This window comes from Talpa occidentalis, unplaced genomic scaffold, assembly GCF_014898055.3.
Source record: "Talpa occidentalis isolate TD23 unplaced genomic scaffold, MPIMG_talOcc4v2.1 talOcc4.17, whole genome shotgun sequence".
NCBI classification, from domain to species: Eukaryota; Metazoa; Chordata; class Mammalia; order Eulipotyphla; family Talpidae; genus Talpa; species Talpa occidentalis.
In genome coordinates this window covers 49,450,567-49,470,704 of record NW_023601754.1, presented here as the reverse complement: position 1 = coordinate 49,470,704, position 20,138 = coordinate 49,450,567, and the positions used below count along the sequence as shown (strand labels likewise).

At 60.2% G+C, this 20,138-nt stretch overlaps 2 protein-coding genes across 4 annotated transcripts; one reads left to right on the top strand and one right to left on the bottom strand.

Moving 5' to 3' along the window:
• The first annotated feature begins 55 nt into the window (after positions 1-55).
• LENG1 (leukocyte receptor cluster member 1) lies at positions 56-3,212 on the top strand. Its single transcript, XM_037517181.2, has 4 exons — positions 56-245; positions 1,253-1,432; positions 2,012-2,274; positions 2,896-3,212. Exons 1-4 carry the CDS (start codon positions 114-116, stop codon positions 3,110-3,112), a joined length of 792 nt encoding a protein of 263 aa, XP_037373078.1. The 5' UTR covers positions 56-113; the 3' UTR covers positions 3,113-3,212.
• Positions 3,152-18,420, bottom strand: CNOT3 (CCR4-NOT transcription complex subunit 3). 3 transcript variants are annotated; one of them, XM_054697381.1, is made up of 19 exons: positions 18,172-18,420; positions 14,597-14,713; positions 13,830-13,907; positions 13,667-13,734; positions 13,371-13,445; positions 13,172-13,261; positions 12,823-12,951; positions 12,624-12,719; positions 11,275-11,497; positions 11,050-11,183; positions 10,598-10,654; positions 8,870-9,245; positions 8,673-8,796; positions 7,587-7,785; positions 6,045-6,144; positions 5,752-5,950; positions 5,366-5,498; positions 4,708-4,833; positions 3,152-3,519 (listed from the first exon to the last, which is right to left on the bottom strand). In XM_054697381.1, exons 3-19 carry the CDS (start codon positions 13,852-13,854, stop codon positions 3,421-3,423), a joined length of 2,253 nt encoding a protein of 750 aa, XP_054553356.1. In that variant the 5' UTR covers positions 13,855-13,907; positions 14,597-14,713; positions 18,172-18,420; the 3' UTR covers positions 3,152-3,420. The 3 variants fall into 3 exon arrangements, with proteins under 3 accessions (XP_054553356.1, XP_054553355.1, XP_037373071.1); XM_054697380.1 differs by lacking the exon at positions 14,597-14,713; XM_037517174.2 differs by lacking the exon at positions 14,597-14,713 and having other exon boundaries at positions 11,275-11,494.
• Positions 18,421-20,138: the final 1,718 nt, after the last annotated feature.

Genomic DNA, 20,138 nt, shown 5'->3' with positions numbered 1-20,138 from the left:
CAGCGGGCCCGGGCCAATCCCGGGCGAGGGGGGAGCGGCAGGGACGGGGCCGCGCCTCACCAATCGGAAGTGCCGGGAGGCGGTCCCGCCAGGCCGCGGACTCCTCCGGCGCCATGAATATCTTGCCCAAGAAGAGCTGGCACGTCCGGAACAAGGACAATGTGGCCCGCGTGCGGCGTGACGAGGCCCAGGCCCGGGAGGAGGAGAAGGAGCGCGAACGCAGGGTGCTGCTCGCCCAGCAGGAGGTAGGCGCGGCGGCCCGTCGGCGGGGCGCCCGGGCGGAGCGCGCAGGCGCGTCGTGGGGGCCGGAAGTGGGGGTGCGCGCAAGCGCGGGGCGCCCGGTGCGGATGTCGGGGCCGGGTACCTGCGACCACCTGCGCCGACACCCCCTCGACCGCCTCGCGCCTCGGTTTCCTTCACGCGTGTGCTTCCCGTCGCCAGAGCAGCACCTGGCACACAGTAGGAGCTTGATAAGGGACTCGTTGCGCGTGTACGTGAACCCTCGGGCAGTTCAAGGAAACTGAGACCGGTTTTTTTTGGTTTGCACCCCCGTTTGTTGAGCGCCTGTACTGTGCGCTCACCCCGTGCAAAGTGCTTGACTTGGCGGATTCTCTCAAGCGCCGTTCGTTCCTGTAAAGGCGCGGTGGTCATTAGGCAGAGACATGAGATGGTGCCAGAGAGAGGAAGCCACTTTGCAGGGACCACAGTGGGACAGCCAGCCCCGCCCCATCTGGGGAGACTGTTCCCTGACACCCCCCCCCACCACCACCACCATTGCCAGAGACTTTCTTTATAGCGCCTAACGTGTTTCGTTTACACTTAGCTCTCCGTCCTTTCAGGTAACGTGATCCTCGACGCTGTCTGTGTGGTGGTAGGGATTTTAAAAATTAATATATCCGTAGCAGCTCAGATTTTTCCGGGCTGACTTAGAACTGTCTGGAATAGAAATCGCTTGACCTGAAATGTATTTTGGCTGCCTTCACAGCTGTTCTTACTGTGTTACAGCTGTTCTTACTGTGGGCTGGGAACCCCTCTGGCTTACTGTTTGTTTGATCTGCAGCTTACAAACCCAGGCATTCCCTTACTCCACTCTCACCAACTGGGACATGGATCCTTCTGGGCTCACAGTCCCTCTGCTTCCTGTAGCCCCCAGCATCATGGACTGAGATTTCCTGTGGTTTGCACTAGATTTGCAGTTAAGTTGAATCCCATCTTGGCTCTCAGTGTACTGCCTCATTTCTTTTCCCTCCAGGCTCGCACAGAATTCCTTCGGAAGAAAGCCAGGCATCAGAACCCGGTACCTGAGCTTGCAGCAGCCGAGGCGGGAGGCTCAAGTTTTGGCCCCGTGGACCTCTTCCGGGAGCTGCTGGAAGATGGCAAGGGGGTGACCAGTGGCAATAAAGAGTATGAGGAAGAAAAGCGACAGGAAAAAGTAAGCTGGCTGAGCCCACTTCATCAGCAGGGAGAGTACCTCAGGTTGTGACACCATGTGGGGAGCAAGCAGGCTGACAGAGATTGTGGAGAACGTGAACTGTAGTCAGGAAGCTTCTGTTACTGCCATCCAGGCCTGCACCGGGCTCAGTAGATGCTGGAGCCCCCAGAGGTCTCCACTCTGGTGGCAGCCCCCACAGCGATTTGGTTGGGAGGTGGTAAGGAACTTGTCAGAATTTAAATTAGGCCCTGCCACTCCCTGGCTCACAGGGATTTATTTCCCATCGAACTCGGCACTGGCCTTCTCACATCAGTCACTCCTCTGCTTTGCTTTTCAGGTTTTCTCCAAGTGTCTCCCAAGTTGCATCTCCTGCCCTGTCCTCCCTTTTCTGGGCTGTTACAGAACCTGCCATGCCCACAGGGCAGGACCCCATCTATGCTGATTTGTTGTGTCCCCATTCCTGGCAGTTGGCTCAGTGACTGCTTTGGCCTCTCCAGCAGCCTTGAGTATCCCCATCCAGGGCTCCCAAGGAAGATACACTTGAACTTTACACTCACTTCTATTTTCTAATTCTCTTAGGAGAAGCAAGAGAAAGCTCTGGGCATCCTGACGTACCTGGGACAGAGTGCAGCGGAAGCCCAGACCCAGCCCCCTTGGTACCAGCTTCCTCCAGAGCGAGGGGGTGTCCCATCTGGCCCGAGTCGAGATGACAAAATCAAGAACCACCTAGACCCTCTGCGGGAGATGCAGAAACATTTGGGGAAGAAAAGAAGGCCCAGCAGTGACAATGGGAGTCGCAGCAGGAAAGAAAAGTGGGCACCTGAGAAACAGCAGCCTAAAGCGTAAGCAGGAAGCTGGGTTCCAGGCCTGGGGGGGTGGTTTTATAGGCCCCGAGGGAAGACTGTGAGCTGAAGGCACTAGGCCAGGAGCTGACTGGGTGAGTGGTTCTAAGAATGTGGCCTGTTGACCCCCACTGTGTCCGACTTCCCTGCAGAGGCGTTCAAGCCTGTTTCCATAACACCATCCAACCTTCTCAGATTTGTTAAGCGCAGAGGGGTTTGTTCCTGCTTGTCAGAGCAGCCAGGGGAGCATGTACTTGTGCTTTTAAGATTTCTCAAGTTTCCTAATACGCCAAACGTGGCAGATAAAACCGAGACAGCTCTTTGGGATCCTCCACTTTTAGACCAGAGTTTGAGAACAGGGTTAGAGTAAAAGGGCTTGTGTGCCAGAGTGGACTGTTGTTTCCTATATAAGGAGAGACTGAGGCCCAGATGGTGCTTGGTATCCTACAGCTGGGTTAGGGAGGGACACCCAATTGAAAAGATGGGTGAACACAGGATTGCAGAAAGGGAGGCCCTGATCCTTGTACATGGGTGAGGGGTCTCACCTGCAAGTTTCATCAACTAAGAGGCAGGCAGGGGGTCTGGAGGACCTATTTCTGACCTGGCTTCTCTTCCCCCTAGATCCCCTTCCCTAGAGCAGCTCCGAGCTGAACGTCTTCGGCGGGAAGCAGCCGAGAGGGCTCGGGCTGAGGCCCTGCTGGCTGGGGTCAGAGGCAGAGTGCCCCAGGAAGACCAGCCAGAAGAGGAGACAGATGATCGTCGCAGGCGATACAATTCCCAGTTCAATCCCCAGCTGGCCCGGCGGCCCCGCCGACAGGAAGCCCCGCTTGCTCACTGAGTTCTGGGGTGGGTACAGGAGAGGCCGCTGCCGCCAGCCTTCATATAAAACTATTTATTCATAAATATTTTCCAAAATGAAAATAGGTTTACCAAAAAATGTCCCTCACTGGGGAGGGGAGGAGGGGGCAGCCCTCGCCCCCCCAGGATGGGGCTGAGAGGAGAAAGCCTCCCAGCCCCCTCCCTGCTTCCTGGGGGAGGGGACTGCCCCAAGGCCTAGGGCCACCCCTGTCTTCCAGGGCAGGGCCCTCACCTGGGCAGGGGGATCAGCATGCGGGGGAGAGGGGAGGGCAGTGGGAGGGGCCGGTGTCACTGGAGGTCCCGGTCCTCCAGGTAGCGGTACTCAAAGGTGAAGCCTTCCTTCTTCCGCTGGCCCCACTTCTCGTAGTCAAAGTAGATGTAGGTGCCCTGGCCAGGGGAGAAGGCGGTCAGTGAGTGGACGAAGAGGTGGCCGGGGATCTGGGCCAACTGAGACAAGGGACAGTTCCTAAGGCCTGGCTGGGCCAGCTTCTCCCTGCAGTGCTCTTCTTGGGTGGGAGATGTGACCAGCCTGCTGGAGAAGCTGCAGAGGTCGTGCCCAAGGTCCCAAGGCTGAGAGTGAGGCCTTGACCTGGATACATGTACTGAGTCTTCCACGGATGATCAAGACTCCTGCGGCTTTTTGGGCTACCGAGCATTTGACATGTCCTAGCATTTAGTCTTCGAGAAACGTTGAGACATGACACCACCCTAGAGTGGAAGGGGCTCAGGAGAAAACTCTGGGGATGGGGGTTTTCTTGGTGAGGGTGTAGTGCGGTGTGGGACTTTGAAATGTACTAAAGTGGAGGATGACTCGGACCAAACCAGGGTGGGACAGGAGGCTGCATTTAGTGTCAGGACGTAAGTGGGAGCAGAGCTGGCCTCGCCATGAGGGTTAGTCTGAAACGCTCCAAGAACTTGAATGAGGCAAGGGGAAGGGACTGAGCCCTGAGGATAGGACTGTCTGGTACTTGGCAGGTGAGTAGCTGGTGGAAAAATCCACCGTGGACGCACCAACTAACAGTAATCTGAAACGAGACGTAACGTCCGTGACGCTCACTAGGTAGCAGGCAGCACTGAGCACTCACATGTTATTAACTCGTTTAATCCTCATGACTGCAGGTACCCAGTCCTATCACCCCATATTTACAGAGAAGGAAACAGAGACAGCTGCAAGTAACGCCCAAGGTTACCAGTGAGATCTGGGTTCAAACCCAGGTGGCCTGGCCCCAGAGTGTTGTGCCAACGGGAGGTTCAATCAATGAACCAGCTTTCCCTTTTGTGTCTGCCAAGCCCCCGCTCTGCTGGGGACTTGTGGGACAAGAGCCAGTCTCAGGCACTGTGCAAGGGAGCCGAGGCTCGGGCAGGAGACACCACACCTGCTCGTGCTAACGGAGGTGTAGGCCGAGGGGGGCTGGGTTGGGGCTGACGGGACAAGGAACCAGCCAGGTGCACAAGGACGAGACCATGTCCCAGGCAGAGCGGTGGGCCTGAGAGAATGAGCTGGGGTGCAGGGGGAACTCTTCCCCTGACTACCCCCTGAGGTCAGGGGTGTGGGGTATGGGAAGGGGCCCTCACCTGCTCAAACTCATCAGTGATGGTCTTGGGCTCCTCATGCCTCTGGAACCACATCATGTACTTGGTGTGGAATCGCCACGACTGCTTCTTCAGGGCCTTGGCTGCCAGGTACTGTGCCTTAGTGCCCTGGGGAAGGAAGGGCAGAGCAGGGATTAGCAGGCCCCTGAATGGGGAGGGGGCCAGGGTACCAGGGCTGAACCTGGGCCCCACCACAGACGGAGGTTAGGCTGGATGGGCCTGGCGCACAAAACATACCGATGCTGGCCAGAAGAAACATGAGACTGAAGAGGGAATGGCTTTCAGAGACTTGCAAAAGAAACTACTGTGTGAGGGGAGCTAAGGGAGCCGGTTTAGACAGCTCCCTGGGGGGGTTCCACAGAGGCCTAAGAATGTGCACTGAGCACCTGTAGGGACAGCTGGGACCTAGCAGGGTGGGGGCTGCGGGCCCTGGTGGACTGACCTAGCTCACTGAACTAGGTCCTGAAGTGGGGCCTGGGGCAGGTTTGGTTTGGGCGGGTCCAGGTCTGGGGGACAGGGTAGGGGTTTGGTCCCGGTGGCCGCAGTGGGACACCCACCTCACCCCTCCAGCCCGAGGGGGAACGGCGGCGGTGGCGGCGAAGCCGGGGGTGCCGAGGCTGCCCCGGGGGCCCTGCTGTACCTCCAGATAGTAGAAGATGAAGAAGAGCGTCTCGGTTGACAGGCGCTGGTAGAACTCCACAGTGTCCGAATGCGGGGGTGGCATCTGGTGGTGGTAGGGGGGCGTCGGACAGGGGTTCCGGGGGAGGTACTGCCTGCAGGGGAATAGCAGCATTGGCGCGTGTGCCCACTAGCCACCCGTCCCATGTCCCAGCACAGCCTGTAGGCTGGGAGCACCTGATTACCTCCACTTGGTCTGCTCAGTCCCCACTGCTGTGTAGAGACCCATGCTGATGCCCATTGTTCTCTGAGCCCAGCACGCACTCCTGAAACACTGCCCGGCAGCCAGACCCCCAGTCCAGACTCCTCCCTCAGGTTCCCGGTCCTGCCCCTCCTATGTTCCCTTACCGGATACGCTCGGAGTCTGAGGGATGGGGCATGTGGTGCCAGGCGGCCTCTTCCATGGCCTGCTGGTAGAGCTGCTCCTTAGTGAGGGGCACAGGTCCCAGTGGACACACCCCCAACGAGAGTGGTATGTTCACCTCTGACAGCTGTAGAGGTGGCTGGGCCGAGGCTGGAGGGGCCGACGTGCTGCTCAATATGATGTCTGCAGGGAGGGGTGGGGCCAGGCCCCTCAGGTGAGGCCAGCTCAGGACCAAGCCCTCCTTGCTGGTCCACACCCACCGTGCCCGGACCCTCACCTCGCTCAGTCAGGTGCAGTGTTGGCACAGGGTCCTCGATGCCAGAGCTGATGGCCGCCCGCTCTGCCATGGACTTCAAAGAGCTCAGAGGTTCGGGGGCCTGTAGAGGGAAGCAATGCCTGGCCTCAGGCCCAGAGAACGTGTAGCCGTCTGCAAATAAGGATGTTCACCAAAGCACTGCAACAGCAAGGGAAGCCAGACACCAACACCCCCAACAGTGGTGCACGCCGTGTGTGGTCTTGCTGGATGATGCTAAACACATCCACCACATTACAACACGCAGAAAAAGCTGCTGCTGTGTGTCTCCAGATCCTGTGGTACCCGCTCCTGAGTGCACCCCAGGGAACACCAACACACTGGCCAGCCGCAACACTGCCAAGACCCAGGGGCTGCGCTCTCCTCTCTGTCTCAGGCAGGCTCCCTCCACCTCCACCCCCACTCCCCTGCTTGGTAGAACAGGCTGGGCCACCCGCCTCAGGTACCAGGGACCCACCAGGTCTAAACAGTCTCCCCACTCTGGAGGGGTCCCTTCCTGTCTTCCCCAAGTCCCAACAGCCCAAGTGTTCATGCCCCACCGCCCCATACTCAAAGCCCTAGGGACTGTGCCAACATCTGATCGTGTCCTTTCTGTCAGACGTGTTCCAGGCCCGCCGCCCAGCCTTTACGTCACTCTTCTGATGGCTGCACCACTTCTGAGACTCTCAAAGCTACGGACCCCCTTCTCCAGAAAAATGCACACACCGCAAATTTCCTGTGCACTGTACTCTGAGAATTTCCTCACTGTGGGGTGGAAACTGTTCTAAGAGCCTTCAAGGGCCACTTAGCTTCCAAAGACACCGTGTGTGAGGGGTGTGTGTGTGTGTGTGTGTGTGCCCTTGAGGAAGGCAGCACTCGAGAGCTGGGCAGCTGGGCGCGCTCGCCCTGCCTCCCGTGAACCCGAGTCACAGCACACTGGCCCGGAGACAGCCCCCCAACACATCCTGGGCCTCAGGACCCCCACCACGGCCTGCAGCCCTGCACCTCCTCCCTCCTGTCTTACTCCCAGGTGGGCAGCACTACTTCCTCTGACACTGACCCCAGCTGCCCTGGGCCCCACCGCCCCAAGCCTTGCAGGGCCATCTCCCAAGTTGGGCCAGATGTGCCCGTGGGACCACCATGCCCCCACTGCCTCCTTCCCAGCACAGCACATAACCAGGAGGGGCCCCGGAGGTCACCTTGACTCGGGACTTAGGTACGTCAAGGAAAAGGGAAGATGAGCTGGAGAGTGGCCCAGGTGCAGCAAGAAGCAGGGTTACGTCTTAGGAGAAGGGAGATGACGGTGCAAACCCAGAGAGCAAAGGAGCAGGGCGACAGTCCAGCGGAGTGGGGGAGGCCCCCCAGAGAGCAGAGGGAGGGGATGGCGGGCAAAGGAAGACCCAAAGGAAGAGCAAGTGTGTGGAGACAGGTCAGAGGGACAGTGCCAGGGGTGGAGAGGGCAGGTAGCGGCCTGGAGGGACAGGAACATTCAGTGCAAAGCTGCAGTCCAGGACACAGGAGGCCCACCTTGATCTCCGGGGCGGTGCTGAACTGCGGAGGGCCGTTGAGCAGGGCGCCGGCCGTCTTGGCCTCACTGAAGCTGGGTGTTGGGGAACTGGGAGGGTTCACGGGAAGTGGCACTAGGAGGCTGGGTCCCCCAGAGTTGTTCCCTGAGCCTGGGGCAACGCCCCCAGCCCCCGTTGGGGCTGCCGCACTGGGTTCCTTCCTGGGGAGAAGGGGAGTCGTCTTCAGAGGAGGGTCGCTGAGAGCAGGGTGGAAAGGCCCGGGAGGTCAGGGGCAGGGCCACACAGAAGAATGCAGAGACAGGCCCTGCCGGGGGCAGTATGAGGGACACAGATGGAGAGCAGGGTTCTGAGCAAAGGTGGAACCAGCCTTTGAGACCTTCCCCAGAGCCCGTCAAGTCAAGTGGTGCTGGGAGGTGGCAGGCAGAGAGGGGTCTCAGGATGCTCCAGAGCGCACACAGGGCCCAAGGACAAAGGAGGGGATGGCTCCTGAGATGTTCACTAGGGGACAGGCCTTCTGGAGTGATCCGCAGAGGTGTGAGAAGTGAATGTTCCAATCATGAAATAATCCACCTTGGCTAGAGAGCTGCAGGCAGATGCCTCTTGGGGTGGCTCCCCGAGAGCCTGGGTGAGGTGGCCCAGGTCCTCCCTGCACGCCACACAGGAGGTCGGGCTCTCCTGATGGAATGGCTGGACGCAGGTTTGAGGCTATCTGGGAGGAAGGGAACTTGGGATCGTCTATTGGGAGAAGTGGACACTGAGCCCACCAATGGAGCAGGTGAGCCTGGGGAAGGGAGCAGACACGGGGAGGCGGTGGAAGACTAGAGCTCCTCCAGAAAGAAAAGCTGTGCCATCCAGCACCAAGGACACGGGCCCTGACAGCAAGCCCACTGGACAAGGGGTGTCTCTAACATTCCCAAGAGCAAATGTCCCAGCCAGAAAGAAGTGGGAATGGAGCACCTGACCGGGAGGGGGGGGAAGGCCCAACTGGCAAGGGCAGGGCCTGTATCCTGGAGATGTGGCCTCCATCAGGGCAACCCCAGTCTGTGCCAAATCCCCGCCTCCGACTCTGCTGAGGTCAGACACTCACGAGGTGCTGGAAGGTGTGTTGTGGGGGCCCGTTGGGGGGCCCAGAGCCTGGCTGCCAGTGTTGTTGCCCCCACTGCTGCTAAGCACCACCTCTGCCGGGATGTCTGCCACCACTGAGCTGTAACCTGCGAGAGAAGACAGCATGAAGGAGGCCATCACGACCACCCTGGGTGCCTCCCCGCCAGCCTCCCTACTTACTGGTGGCGCCATTCTGCTTGCCGGTGCCTCCACCTCCACTGCTGCTACTGCTGCTGCCACTGCCGCCTCCACTGCCGCCGCCTCCACCAGGCTGGACGCTGGGGGGCCGGGGCTGGGCAGTGCTGGGCCCACTGGGAGCAGGTGGGGCCACAGCTTGGGCGTAAGGGGCAGGGGTGCCTGAGTTGTGGCTGGGGGCTGGACTGGCCTTCGGGCCCAGAGCACTTGGGGGTGCTGTGGGGGTGGGGGCCCCATTGTTGCCAGAGTTGGTGCTCAGGGGAGCAGCAGGCGAGGGACCAGAGGAGTAGCTGGGTGGCACGGCTGGGGACTGAGGGTGCTGGTTGCTGTGGACTGGCTTGGAGCCGTTTTTGGCTGGAGACTGGTGGAGAGAGATGACAGTGAGGGCCTCCTGCATACACTCCTCACCGCTCCACCTGGCTGCCCCAGTCTGCCTCCCCTCTGAGGCCTGGGTGGTCTCCTCCCCCTCCTGAGTTCAGGTGCAAACCCCTCAGGTGCACTCTAGCTCACACCGGGTCCCCACGCCTGCCCCACGTCTCCCCATGCTGTCTCTCCAGGCTGTGACACACAGCCCGCTGTAGGCACAAGAAACCACCCACTCCAACCACAACCACAGCCTCGACATCCCAGGGACGCGGTGAGCTGTCGGCCAACGTGCAGGAGGGAGACAGCAGAAAACCTTTTGGTCACTGTGAACGACACTTGAGGGCCACAAAGCCACCCATCAACACCAGCAGGCAGAGGCCGCAGCATGCGCACGGCACCCCACTGCTGCGGACCCCCTCGGGCTGCTGTCCTCACTGCTTCCCGATGGTCCCCCTGACTCATGGGCACCAAGTGGGATTCACAGCTGACTCCTTCCTGGCACCAGACCTGCCTGCTCACAGATCCCACACCAGCCTCAGGGGCCTCAGAGGGCCCACCTAAGCACATGGTTCTCATGCAGCAGTTCCCTGAGGCGGGAGCTGTCAAGAGGACCCAAGGGATTCGGAGAAAGACACTCCGCAGAACGCTTCCTCTCTGACACTCAGTGAAGCCCAGGCCTTGACAAGCCCCCACCCCAGGAAACCTGCTTGACCCCGAACCACAGAAAACAATGAACTGTTAGGCGATGAGACCTAACTAGGGGTACCCAGAGGGGGAAGGACTGGGTTAAATCGGGTCAAAGGCTCAATGTGTTGAGGATGGACAGGACGTGATCCCAGGGTGGTCCAGACAGACACCGACTTACCACGCGTGCCTGAGACCCACGTAATACTAGAATCAACGTTACTTCAATTAAACTAGCGAAGTAATTTAAAAACCTGTCTGATTTTTGACCTGTAACCACTCAGGCGAGTTGGACCCTTTCGGAGTTGATCCCCAGGTCTGGGCCCCTCAGTCTGCACCCCTGCTCACTTCTAAGCTCTCACTCAGGAAGCCAGCAAGCAAGCATCCACTGCCTAGGCCAGGAGCGGCCCCTTCTCCTGTGCGCAGACTCCACTTGCTTACGACCCCTCGGGGGCAGCACCCGCTGAGCGCCCACCAAGGTCTGAGGCACCCGTGCCTCCCCACCACAGCACCTGTGGGCCATGCCTGCCCCTGTAACTCGGCAGGCCCCCAGGGCAGCACTGCCTCCTGACACATCTGTCCCCAAAGCCCCACACTCGTGCCCAGACAGGCTTCAGGGAACCGATGAATGAGTGACCATCCTGTCTGCACCACTGGACCCACCTGGCTGACTTCACTATCCGTCGAGCGTCCCCTCTTCTTGTCATCCTCAGAGTTCTCCTAAGGTGGGAAGGAGGCACTGTCAGGCACCACGTGACCTGCATCAGCTGGACCTGGCTGACAGGCCGTGGGCCCCAAAGTGACGCAAATACCTAGGCTCTGATCTCTACGGAAGCCTAAATCCTGCAGCCCAGGAGCCGGCGTCACTGCCAGCCCCCGCAGAGTCTAGGAACCTGCTGTCCTCAGGGAGCCCAACCTGACCCCTGCTTCCTCGGGTCCCTTCACCATCCCTCTGCCACCAAACCCAGGACCCACACGTGGCTCTGGCTCGCTGGGATCCCCAATCTCTCCAGCACTTGGGTGGAGAATCCTGATGATGAGACACGTGCCCACCCTGCTTTTCGGCCGTCTGAGGCCCTGGCCCAAGCACACCGCTGTGGCCTGCGCCTCCTCACCGTGGTGCAGTTGGCTGGACTGGGTGGGATGGGGGAGCTGGAGGTGGTCGAGGTGGGTGTGCTGCTGGACTGGTTGAAGATCTCATCCTCCATGTGACTATGGCTGGGGGGGGAGGTGGCGACCAGCGCCTGTGCTGTGGGGGCAGGGGGGCGTGCTTAGCCGGGCTGGCGCCCGCCCCAAGCCCACCCCGCCCTGTGTGCTCCAGGTCAGTCCCCCGGCCTCACGAATGTCCTCGAGGTCCAGGTCGTCATAGAGGAACTCATTCTCCTCAAAGTCAGGATCCTGGGATGAGTCGACATAGTACTCGACATCGTCCTTGATCTTGCGGATGGCGTCCACCAGGATGGAGTCGTTGTCCAGCATGCGCAGGATGGTCTCCAGCATGCGCACGTGGTAGCGGTGCTTCTCGATGTGCCGCTTCAAGCCCTCAATCCGGTCCTGCTTCTGCTGGCGAGCCCAGGGCCAGGCTCAGGGGCCGCAGGACACCTGCCCAACCCCGCCTGCCCCACAGAACCCGTCCTCAGTCCCTGACCCTGTGAGGCCCAGGGGCCCACTCCAACCCCTCCGGCCCTGAGCAGTGTGGTGTCTGCCCAGCCCTCAGGCACCCCTCCTGAGATGCCCCAGCGCCACCCTACAACACCTGACTGCCCCCAACTCTCCATGCAGTCTCCACCTCTCTGCTGAGCCACCCACCAGGTCTGACCGCCTTCTGGTAGATGCACACACCACTCCTGGTCTCCCCTAGCAGTGACAAAGAGGGCTCCCCCGTGGGGGTCCGGGAGGCTTGTAATCTTTGTCATCCCTGTGGTTCCCCACCTATGGGCCCTAAGGGAGCCCACATTCAGAAGTCAAGCTCTGAGGCACTCCAGGTGCCTGACTCCCATCCCTAGCCCAGTCCCTTTAAGGTCTGACATTTTAGCTCCAATATCAAATCCTCCCTCTCTGTGAGGACCTATTTTATTTCCTCCCCAAGCTCATGGTCCCCCAACCCTCAGTCTGAGACCCCCACACTCTGGCCCACCTCCTACATCTTGAGGCAGCCCCTGCCCGCTCTTGCTCCCTGTATTTCCCGTGCCAACAGGTAAACAGTCTGCACCCCTCCAGACCCACAGCCTATAGCTCTAGGTCTCTGGGAGTCCAGGTTACAGCACGCAGCCTCCGGCATGTCCGGACTACTGAACTCCTTAGGCCAATGAAAACACTTCTCCACATGGCCCATGTACCCTTATTAAGCCCTCCCGAAGTCCTGGGGCCTCCCATCTAGGACTGTGGGGCCACAGCTTCAAACCCTGACCTGTCTGCCCATGGTGCTCACCCTTCCACTCAGCAACCCCCTCCAAGCCCTCCTCTTCCCGATGGTCCCACTCTGTGCCCAGACACCAAGGTGGAGCACTGAGGGGGCCCGCCTCCTCCCTGCACCACACCCCTCCATCCTGCCTCTTGAATCCCTTACCCCAGTGCAAGCCTGGCTTCCTCAGGAGCTCAGACCCCCAACTCCCACAGGCCCAAAGAGCTAGCCCCTCCTGCTTGCCAGCCTGTCTACGTCGTCTGAGTGCTGGGTCCCCCCACTCACATCCTTGTCACCCTTCTTCTTGCGTGTCTGCACTGACAGTGACTCCACTTCACTCTCAAACTGGTCCACCTGCATGTTCAGTGTGTCGATGGTATTCTGGGGGTGGGCAGGGATGGGGTGGGGAGGAGAGGTTAGCCATAGTGCCTTCACATCCTGGCTCAGGGACCGCACCCACCTTCTCTCCTCCACCCCAACACACCGTGAGCCACTGGCCGACCTCTTCCTTCTCCTTCTGGGCGGGGTCCACCTTCTGGGCCAGGCCCAGGCCCTCCTTGCTATAGGCTTTGGTTTTGGTCTCTCGTTCCACAACTTTGAACCGTTCCATTTGCTGTGGAGAGTGCAGTTGGCAGGGGGCTCCCGCGGGCAGGAGAGGAGCTGGCCAAGGGCCAGTGGACGTGCAAACCTGATCCCACTCGGCGCCAAGCCCGTCACCTCTCCCCTTCCCTTGGCGCAGGGACCTTGCTCTTCTCAGGACCTCTGAAGTCTGGCTGTCCTACCTCTGCCCTCTGGGGACCCAGGAATCTGACCACCAGGCCCTGGGCGCCTACCGTCTCAATGAGCTTGCGGTTATCTATGAGCTGCCTCTTGTCCTTGATCTCGTTGGATGCCACCCATGTCTTGATCTGGTCCCTCAGCCGCTGCAGATGGGACAGACTTCCTTAAGACTCGGAACTGAGGCCTCCAACCCTTCTTCTCCCTGCTCCCTCCACCCTCAGGACACAGGAATCCAGGCTCCAGCCCCCTCACTTGAAGCTTCTTAATCTCCTTCTTCAGGTCAGCCTCATACTTTTCTTTCTGGTTCGCATTGGCTGCATTGTGGAGCTGGGGGGAGAGAATCCCGGCATCAGGCTGGGGCTGGCTGCCCCGCACACACTCCAGAGGTCAAGCTCCAGGCTCTCTCCCCCAAACCCACCCGAACTGCTCCTCCTAGGTCCTCAGCACCTGGACACACAGTACCCCATTCTGGCTGACACCCAGAGGGGAGGCATTTGCTATGCTCTCCTCCTAGAGACCCAGTGTTTTGGGGGTGCCCGGGCACTTACCTTCTGCCAGATATCTTCAAACTGCTCCACACCCTCGGACACTTTCTTGAGGCAGCGATCAATCTCACCTGGCCAGGGAGGAAGGCAGGCTATTAGAGGCCTGTCTGGGAAGCAGGCATCCAAGAGGAGATCTGAGGGCAGTGGGCAGTCCACCTCATCATACCCTGGAGTTTGCGCTTGTCCGCCATCTTCCCTGCCCTACAGACGCCCTCTCTTCATACTCCCTTGAAGACAGACGCTGCTGCAAGAATCAGGAAGGAGTACAGTTAGTCCCTAGTCCGAACCCAGACATGGACCAGGCTGGGGACAGTGGGCCATGTGGAATCGTAAAGATGTATTTTCTATCTAATGACAAAGACGAGGCCCAGTTCTCCCTATACTGCCTCAAGTACCCACAGAAGAACCCCAGAAATCTGCTGAAAAGATACTTTTTGTGTGCCTCTGACCCACGAAGCGGACAACTCCTAGAGCACGGAGTACCTTTTCCCCAGAGGACACTCAAATGCAGTTTCGAGCAGGAACCCATCACTGCCCACAGCCGACTGCTGGGGATGAAAGTATTAGGAACCACACTGCCTATAGGAATCAGGGACACAGGTGACCAGAATTCTGGCAGAGGTATCCCCTCAGACACATCGGGGGTAAGGCTATCCCCTCAGGCACATCAGGGGTAAGGTTATCCCCTCAGATACACCAGGGGAAAGGCTATCCCTAGACATATCAGTGGAGAGATTATCCTCTCAGACACCCCAAGGGACAAAGAGAACCCACAGTGCACGGCTGCGCACACACACATGCATATGTATATGGGCTGTAGAGGAGGCCGGAGGGAGGTCGGGCTGGATCTCAAGCAGAAGAGGGCCTCAGCCCGCAACGAGTTTATTCTGGGACAGAATCTTAAAAGAACATCCTTAACCTAAAGAACCTTACCCAGAAGGGTTATAGAGGTCTGGGGGCAGAAGATCACACCCAAGAGAAGGCCGGGAGAAGACGACTCTTACAAAGACAAGAGGGTGGAAAGGGGGCCTTAGCTGTGAGTGAGCTGACCTGCAACCAGAAGGAATTACGCATCAGAAGACTGGATTTAGACTTGGGAAACGTGACCCAGCAAATACTCGATACTCAGAGCAGCAACTTCACCCTAAAGGAAGGTATTGGCAACCTACAGGGGACTAAGCTAAAAGGGGAGGTAACAGGAGCGTTAGCCTAGGGTAGAAGCCAGGTATGGATAAAAAGAAAAAAAGCCCCCAAAACTTCACCCAAGGGGCGATGACATCATCACACAGAGGCCAAAGAGAAGCAGGGCTGAGGCGCAGCTACTCCCCACCCCTGTCCAACCCAGGGCGCTGTCACATACGTGAAGGCCTGACACTGAGACCAGGGGAGATACGGGTACTATGGAGAGAGACAGTTATGCCAAGAGAACGCCTGTGGTGCCAGCAGAGGCCATCCCACAGAGGGGGCCTATACTGCAAACATGACGCTCTGACACTGGAGGAGCTGCCACCCTACAGACCCAGCGCAAGGCCATCCCAGGACAGCATGCCAACCCCAGGTGAGGCATACCCACAGGGTCTCACCCACAGGCAAGGCAACAGCTTGAGAGCAGCAGTCTAAGAGGGTGGAGAGTTTGCTATCGACCACTGGACATTTGTAGTGTGGTCACAAAACAGAAGGACAGAATTTCCACTTTCAGTTTAAATCACACGTGGCTGGTGGCTACATCCAGCACACCTGGGCACAAGAGACCCAGAGACCAGGGCAGGTCCCGCACCCTCAGGAGGCTGTCCCTGATCTCCACAGGGGCCCATTTGTTACACGGCAGGTAGGTGTGACCCCTCAGTCCTCCAGAGACCAGCTGGGGAAACGGCCACACTCAGTCAGGGCGAGAGCCACATGCTAGCCTCGGGGGCCTGGACAGAGCTTGACAGAGGAGATTCATGGGAGGCGCCGTGTGGGCACTTAGGGGCCTGGCCCCAATGCTACGTCCTGCAGGCGCATAGACCCAAACTGTCTTAGCCCCAATACAGAGAGGCCCCTACCCCTGGGGGGAAGGAGGGGAACAAGAACCTTAAACAAGAGCTTGTTCTCACTGACCTCCAAGCGCCCATCACAGGGGCTCAGTCCGGAGAGAGCAAACACCCAGTTCCTACCCCTACTAGCGCACTGCTCTCCTTAAGGGGGGTGGGCAGGACACCCAGCCCATAGGCAGTTCCTGCCCCACTCCCGAGAGGGGAACAGCCGGGCAGCTGGCAGTCCTGGAGCACGGGACGCAGGTTTCAGGGGAGAGCAGTCCGAGCTTGGGGGATGGTGGTTCCAACAGAACCTCAAAGTACCAACCTGACGTGGGGGAGACCACTTCTCCCTGGAGCAGGGCAAGGGCCGTGGCCCGGAGCCCTCACCCCTAAACAGGTAGCCTAGCGTGGGCAGGAGCTGCAGTCACAGAGGCCACAGCCCCTTGAGAAAAAAACTCCACATCGAGGGCCCCCCAGCAAAGAGCCGGAGAGAAAGGAAGCTGGGGCTGCAGAGGCCACCACAGACAAGATCCATGCGTACAGGGCTGGCAGCCCACTGATCTAGGAGGACCCACCAAGGTCCCCAGGATAAGGAACCGAGGCAGTCCTGCTCTGAGACAGGCAGCCTGCTCAGACAGCACCAAGGAAGCTGGGAATCTTGGCCTAGGCAAGCAACCAGAAGTTCCAGGGTGGGGGAGGAGCATGCGCCAGACCCACAGGAGTCAACAATCCTAAAAAGAAGGGAATGATGGGACAGCACCAATAAAAAAGCACCCAAAACCTCACCGAGGGGTGATGACATCATCACACAAAGCAGCCAAAAAGAGAAGCAGGGCTGAAGCGCAGCTACTCCCCACCCCTGTCCAATCCAGGGGGCTGTCATGTCTCTAGAGAAGTCTTCCGCCATGGGAGTGAGGAGACCTGGCCTGCTGGGAGGCCAGGGGCAATCCTTAACTAGGGGTGCTGCCCCACCACAGAGACGATCTGAAACCCTGGAAGAGGACAGTTACCACCCCTCTGCGGTGTTCAACACCAAGGGCTGGGAACCCCACCTTGGAAAGTTACACTGGAGGGATCGTCCTAGGAAAGACGACAGTGTGTGGGGGGGGATCTTTTCAAGTCAGGGACACCTCACAGCACCCACAGCTAGGAAGCTCTGCCTCCCCAGAGCGGGCAGAAGCTTCAGTCCCATACACGGAGACCACAGGAGGGTTGTTGGCACTTTAGTCCTTGACACCCACTCCTGAGATGGTCCTTTGCCCCACAGAGGAAGGCTGGAGAAGACAACACACAACTCCATTACCAAGGCTGGCAGAAACCTTACCCGAGGGAAGGCAACACCAAGAAAGTTTCCTTACCCTGGAGAAAAACCACAATCTGCGCCAGAAAGGCCAGGAAACTCAGGTCTAGGAAGTGGGACAATTCTAGGGGGTTCCAGCAGAGTGGGTGTGGCTAGGGCTGATCTCCAGCTCTACTACTGCTTACACCAAGAGGTGCTTAGTGTCCACCACACATCCAGTGAGGGAAGGACAGCGGGGGGTAGGAACTGGCCCCCACAAAAGACTGTCACCCGCAGTGGAGGATGTGAATGGGGGTAGAAGCCACAGAAGTGACAGCCTCCTGGTGAGTGCGGTGGACAAGGTGTCAAAACACCTGTCCCGAAAGGGTCGCGGCAGTAATCTTGGGGAGCGGGAGTGTGACAGCCCCTGCAGGGGAGACTGGTGCTCAGGAAAAGGGGCGCTCGCATGGCGCACGAGAGCGAGACCGGCACAGAGAAAGCGGGCGCTGGGGACGCTGAGCCTCCCCAGGCGCCCGACCCCAGGGGTGTTGCTGCCCAGGCCCCCGTCCCCCGAGTGGCCTGGGCCGGCCGGAGCCGGGGGCCGGCACCCGGCAGGCAGACAAGGGCTCTCCCGGGTGGGCTCTGCTCAGAAAGCGCGGCGGGGACCAAACGCCGGGTCAGAATCAGAAGGCGGACGGCGGGGAGGACGGTGCCGGGGGCCGGGTCCCGCGGCGGGGGCCGGGCCAGCCGCCGCCCGGGGGCTCCTCCCGGAGAGGGGCGAGCTGCACGCCCAAGAAGTGGAAACTTTGCGCCGGCTCCCGGTGGAGCGGGTTCCCGCATCCGGGGAGCTCAGCCCCCGGCCCGTCGCCAAGGACCAGAGACGCCCCGGGACCGGGAACCCGGCCCGCCGCCCGCCAGGTCCCGGCCCCGCCGCCCCCGCCCCGGCCGCCCCCCGCGGAAGGGGATGCAGCCCTCGGGCCCGGGGCGCCTCCAGCCCGGGAGCCGAGCCCGCCGCGGAGAGGGGCGGCGCCGCGCACACCCCACGGGCCGCCGCGCGGGGCGGGGGTCGCCGGGGCCGCGGGGGCCGAGGGGCGTGGAGGAGCCGGCCGGCGGGCGGCCATGTCGCGACAGGCGGCGGCGGGGCGCGGGGGCGGCGGCGGGGCGCCAGGGGAGGGGAAGGGGCCCGGCCCAGTCGAGCCCGACGCTCTCACCACAGGAGCTGGCGCCGCCGCTGAGGAGCGTATCGCGACAGGCGGGGGAGGCGAGCACCCGCCGCCTTTTTCTCGCGCCCCAGGCCCGGGTGCTATCGCGATAGCGGCGCGGAGCGGAAGTGGGGTGGGGGTAAATGGGCCCGGGTGGTTCTGAAGACGGGGTCGGGGCTCAAATGAGGCCGCGGCGTCTGCCGATGGCTCCGCGGAAGCTGACCGGGCCCGGTCCAAGATGGCGGCGGCGGAGGAGGCCTCCCCTCCTCTCTTCTCGCCTCTGGCGCCGGCCCGCCCCCCAGCTCCGAAAATAGGCCTCTCATTGCTCCTGCCGCACGTCGCTCTAGCCCTTCGGGCGTGCCCTATTGGTTCTTGTCAAGGATGCGGCCGGCCCTCTCTGCCGGATTGGGCAGTCGCTCCAAGGCGCGGCGTTCGATTGGCCTCCCGCGCAGGCTGCTAGGATTGGTTCAGGTTTTCGTCTCCGCTCCTCCTCCTCCTCCTCCCGCCTCAGGGCACAACACGCCAGCGCGAGGACCAACACGTCAGTCAAGGGGCCCGTGTCGTGCTGATTGGATGCACCCGCCCCCCTCTCCTGCACCAATTGGCGGGGGGGAGGAGTTAAACTGATCAGGGGCGGGCAGTCGCCCGTCAAGTGAAGGGCCGTTTGTAATTGGCCCTGTGCGCGGGGGCGGTCTGCCCTGTCCCGAGCCATTGGCTGATCTTGGAAGTGGGTGGAGAAAGCGGAGGAAGGCATGGAGAGTGGGCGTCAAAGGCCGCGTACCTAATGGCTGCCAGACAGGTGCCTTAAACGCGGGGGCGGAGCTGAAGCCCCCTGCCAATCAAAGCGGGCCCCGGGGGCGGGGCCGAGCAGGAGGGCCCGCCCTCTTCCCGTCGTCGGCTCTGACTGTCACCCTTCCCGCTTCGCCCAATGGCGTGGCGCGCGGGCGGCCAAAGCGTGTGAAACGGGGCGTAGCCGGAGGCTCGGGACGGGGGCTCATCCCTCATCTCTGGGTAGGCAGGGTAGGCAGGTCCGTTCCGGCCTCGCAAAGGCACCGTCTTCCTCCAAGCGCCCGTTTGGCGCACCTGCGGTTCAGCACCTGCGGGAGGAAGGAAGCCCGAGACGGCGTCCCTGGGCGCTGGCACCTCCCGCTAGCCACATCGCTGGGAGGCGTTTCGGTGCTGTTCGCGGTTAGCGGCGAAGGGCCATGGGGCGGTAATTCCCCTCTGCCTGCCCCGTCCCTCTCCTCCCCTCCCACCCCGTTTCCCCGGGTTGTGAGGACGCTGCAGAAGGTACAGGAACTACCCGGTTCCCGCCTCCTAATCCTGCAGATCTCAGCTCCGTGACTTTTTTGAGGGGGAGAAACTTCTTGACGAAATTCCTGAGTACCCAAGAGACACCGGTTCGCTCGGAATGATGTCTGCACATATGCCATCGTTCTAATTGTCAGCGTCTCTGGATGCTGCATCCCCAATGCTCAGCAAGAAGGCAGGTTCATTGACCGCCTGCTGAATGAATGAATGAATGAACACATTCGAGGCATGGCTAGTGTTTAGCTATTGTGAGGCACTGCTTTCATGAACCATGGAGGCAATCGCCAGGGTCCCAGTCAAGATGGGACACCAGGTGTGCCCATCTCCAGCTGGAGGGAAAACAGGGAAACTGGAACAAGAACCGCACCCCTGTGGCAAGGGAGAAAGACTGCTGTAACCATGCCATGTTCTGACACTGCCACTTCCACAGACTCAAAGAAGTGACTCCCTGATCTGAGTTTCCACAAGGTGTCCAGTGCACCCTGTGCTCTCTGGCATTTCAATTACTGACCTAGAGATTCACTGTTCAAACTGTGGTCCCTGGAGCAGGGCGCCTCCTTGGGGATCTCGGGGATTTACTGAAATATTGATTGATTCAGGGGGCTCCAGGGAGTGCTTTTCTGGCATCTTCCTAGGTGATGATTGACCACACTTGGAATAACAGG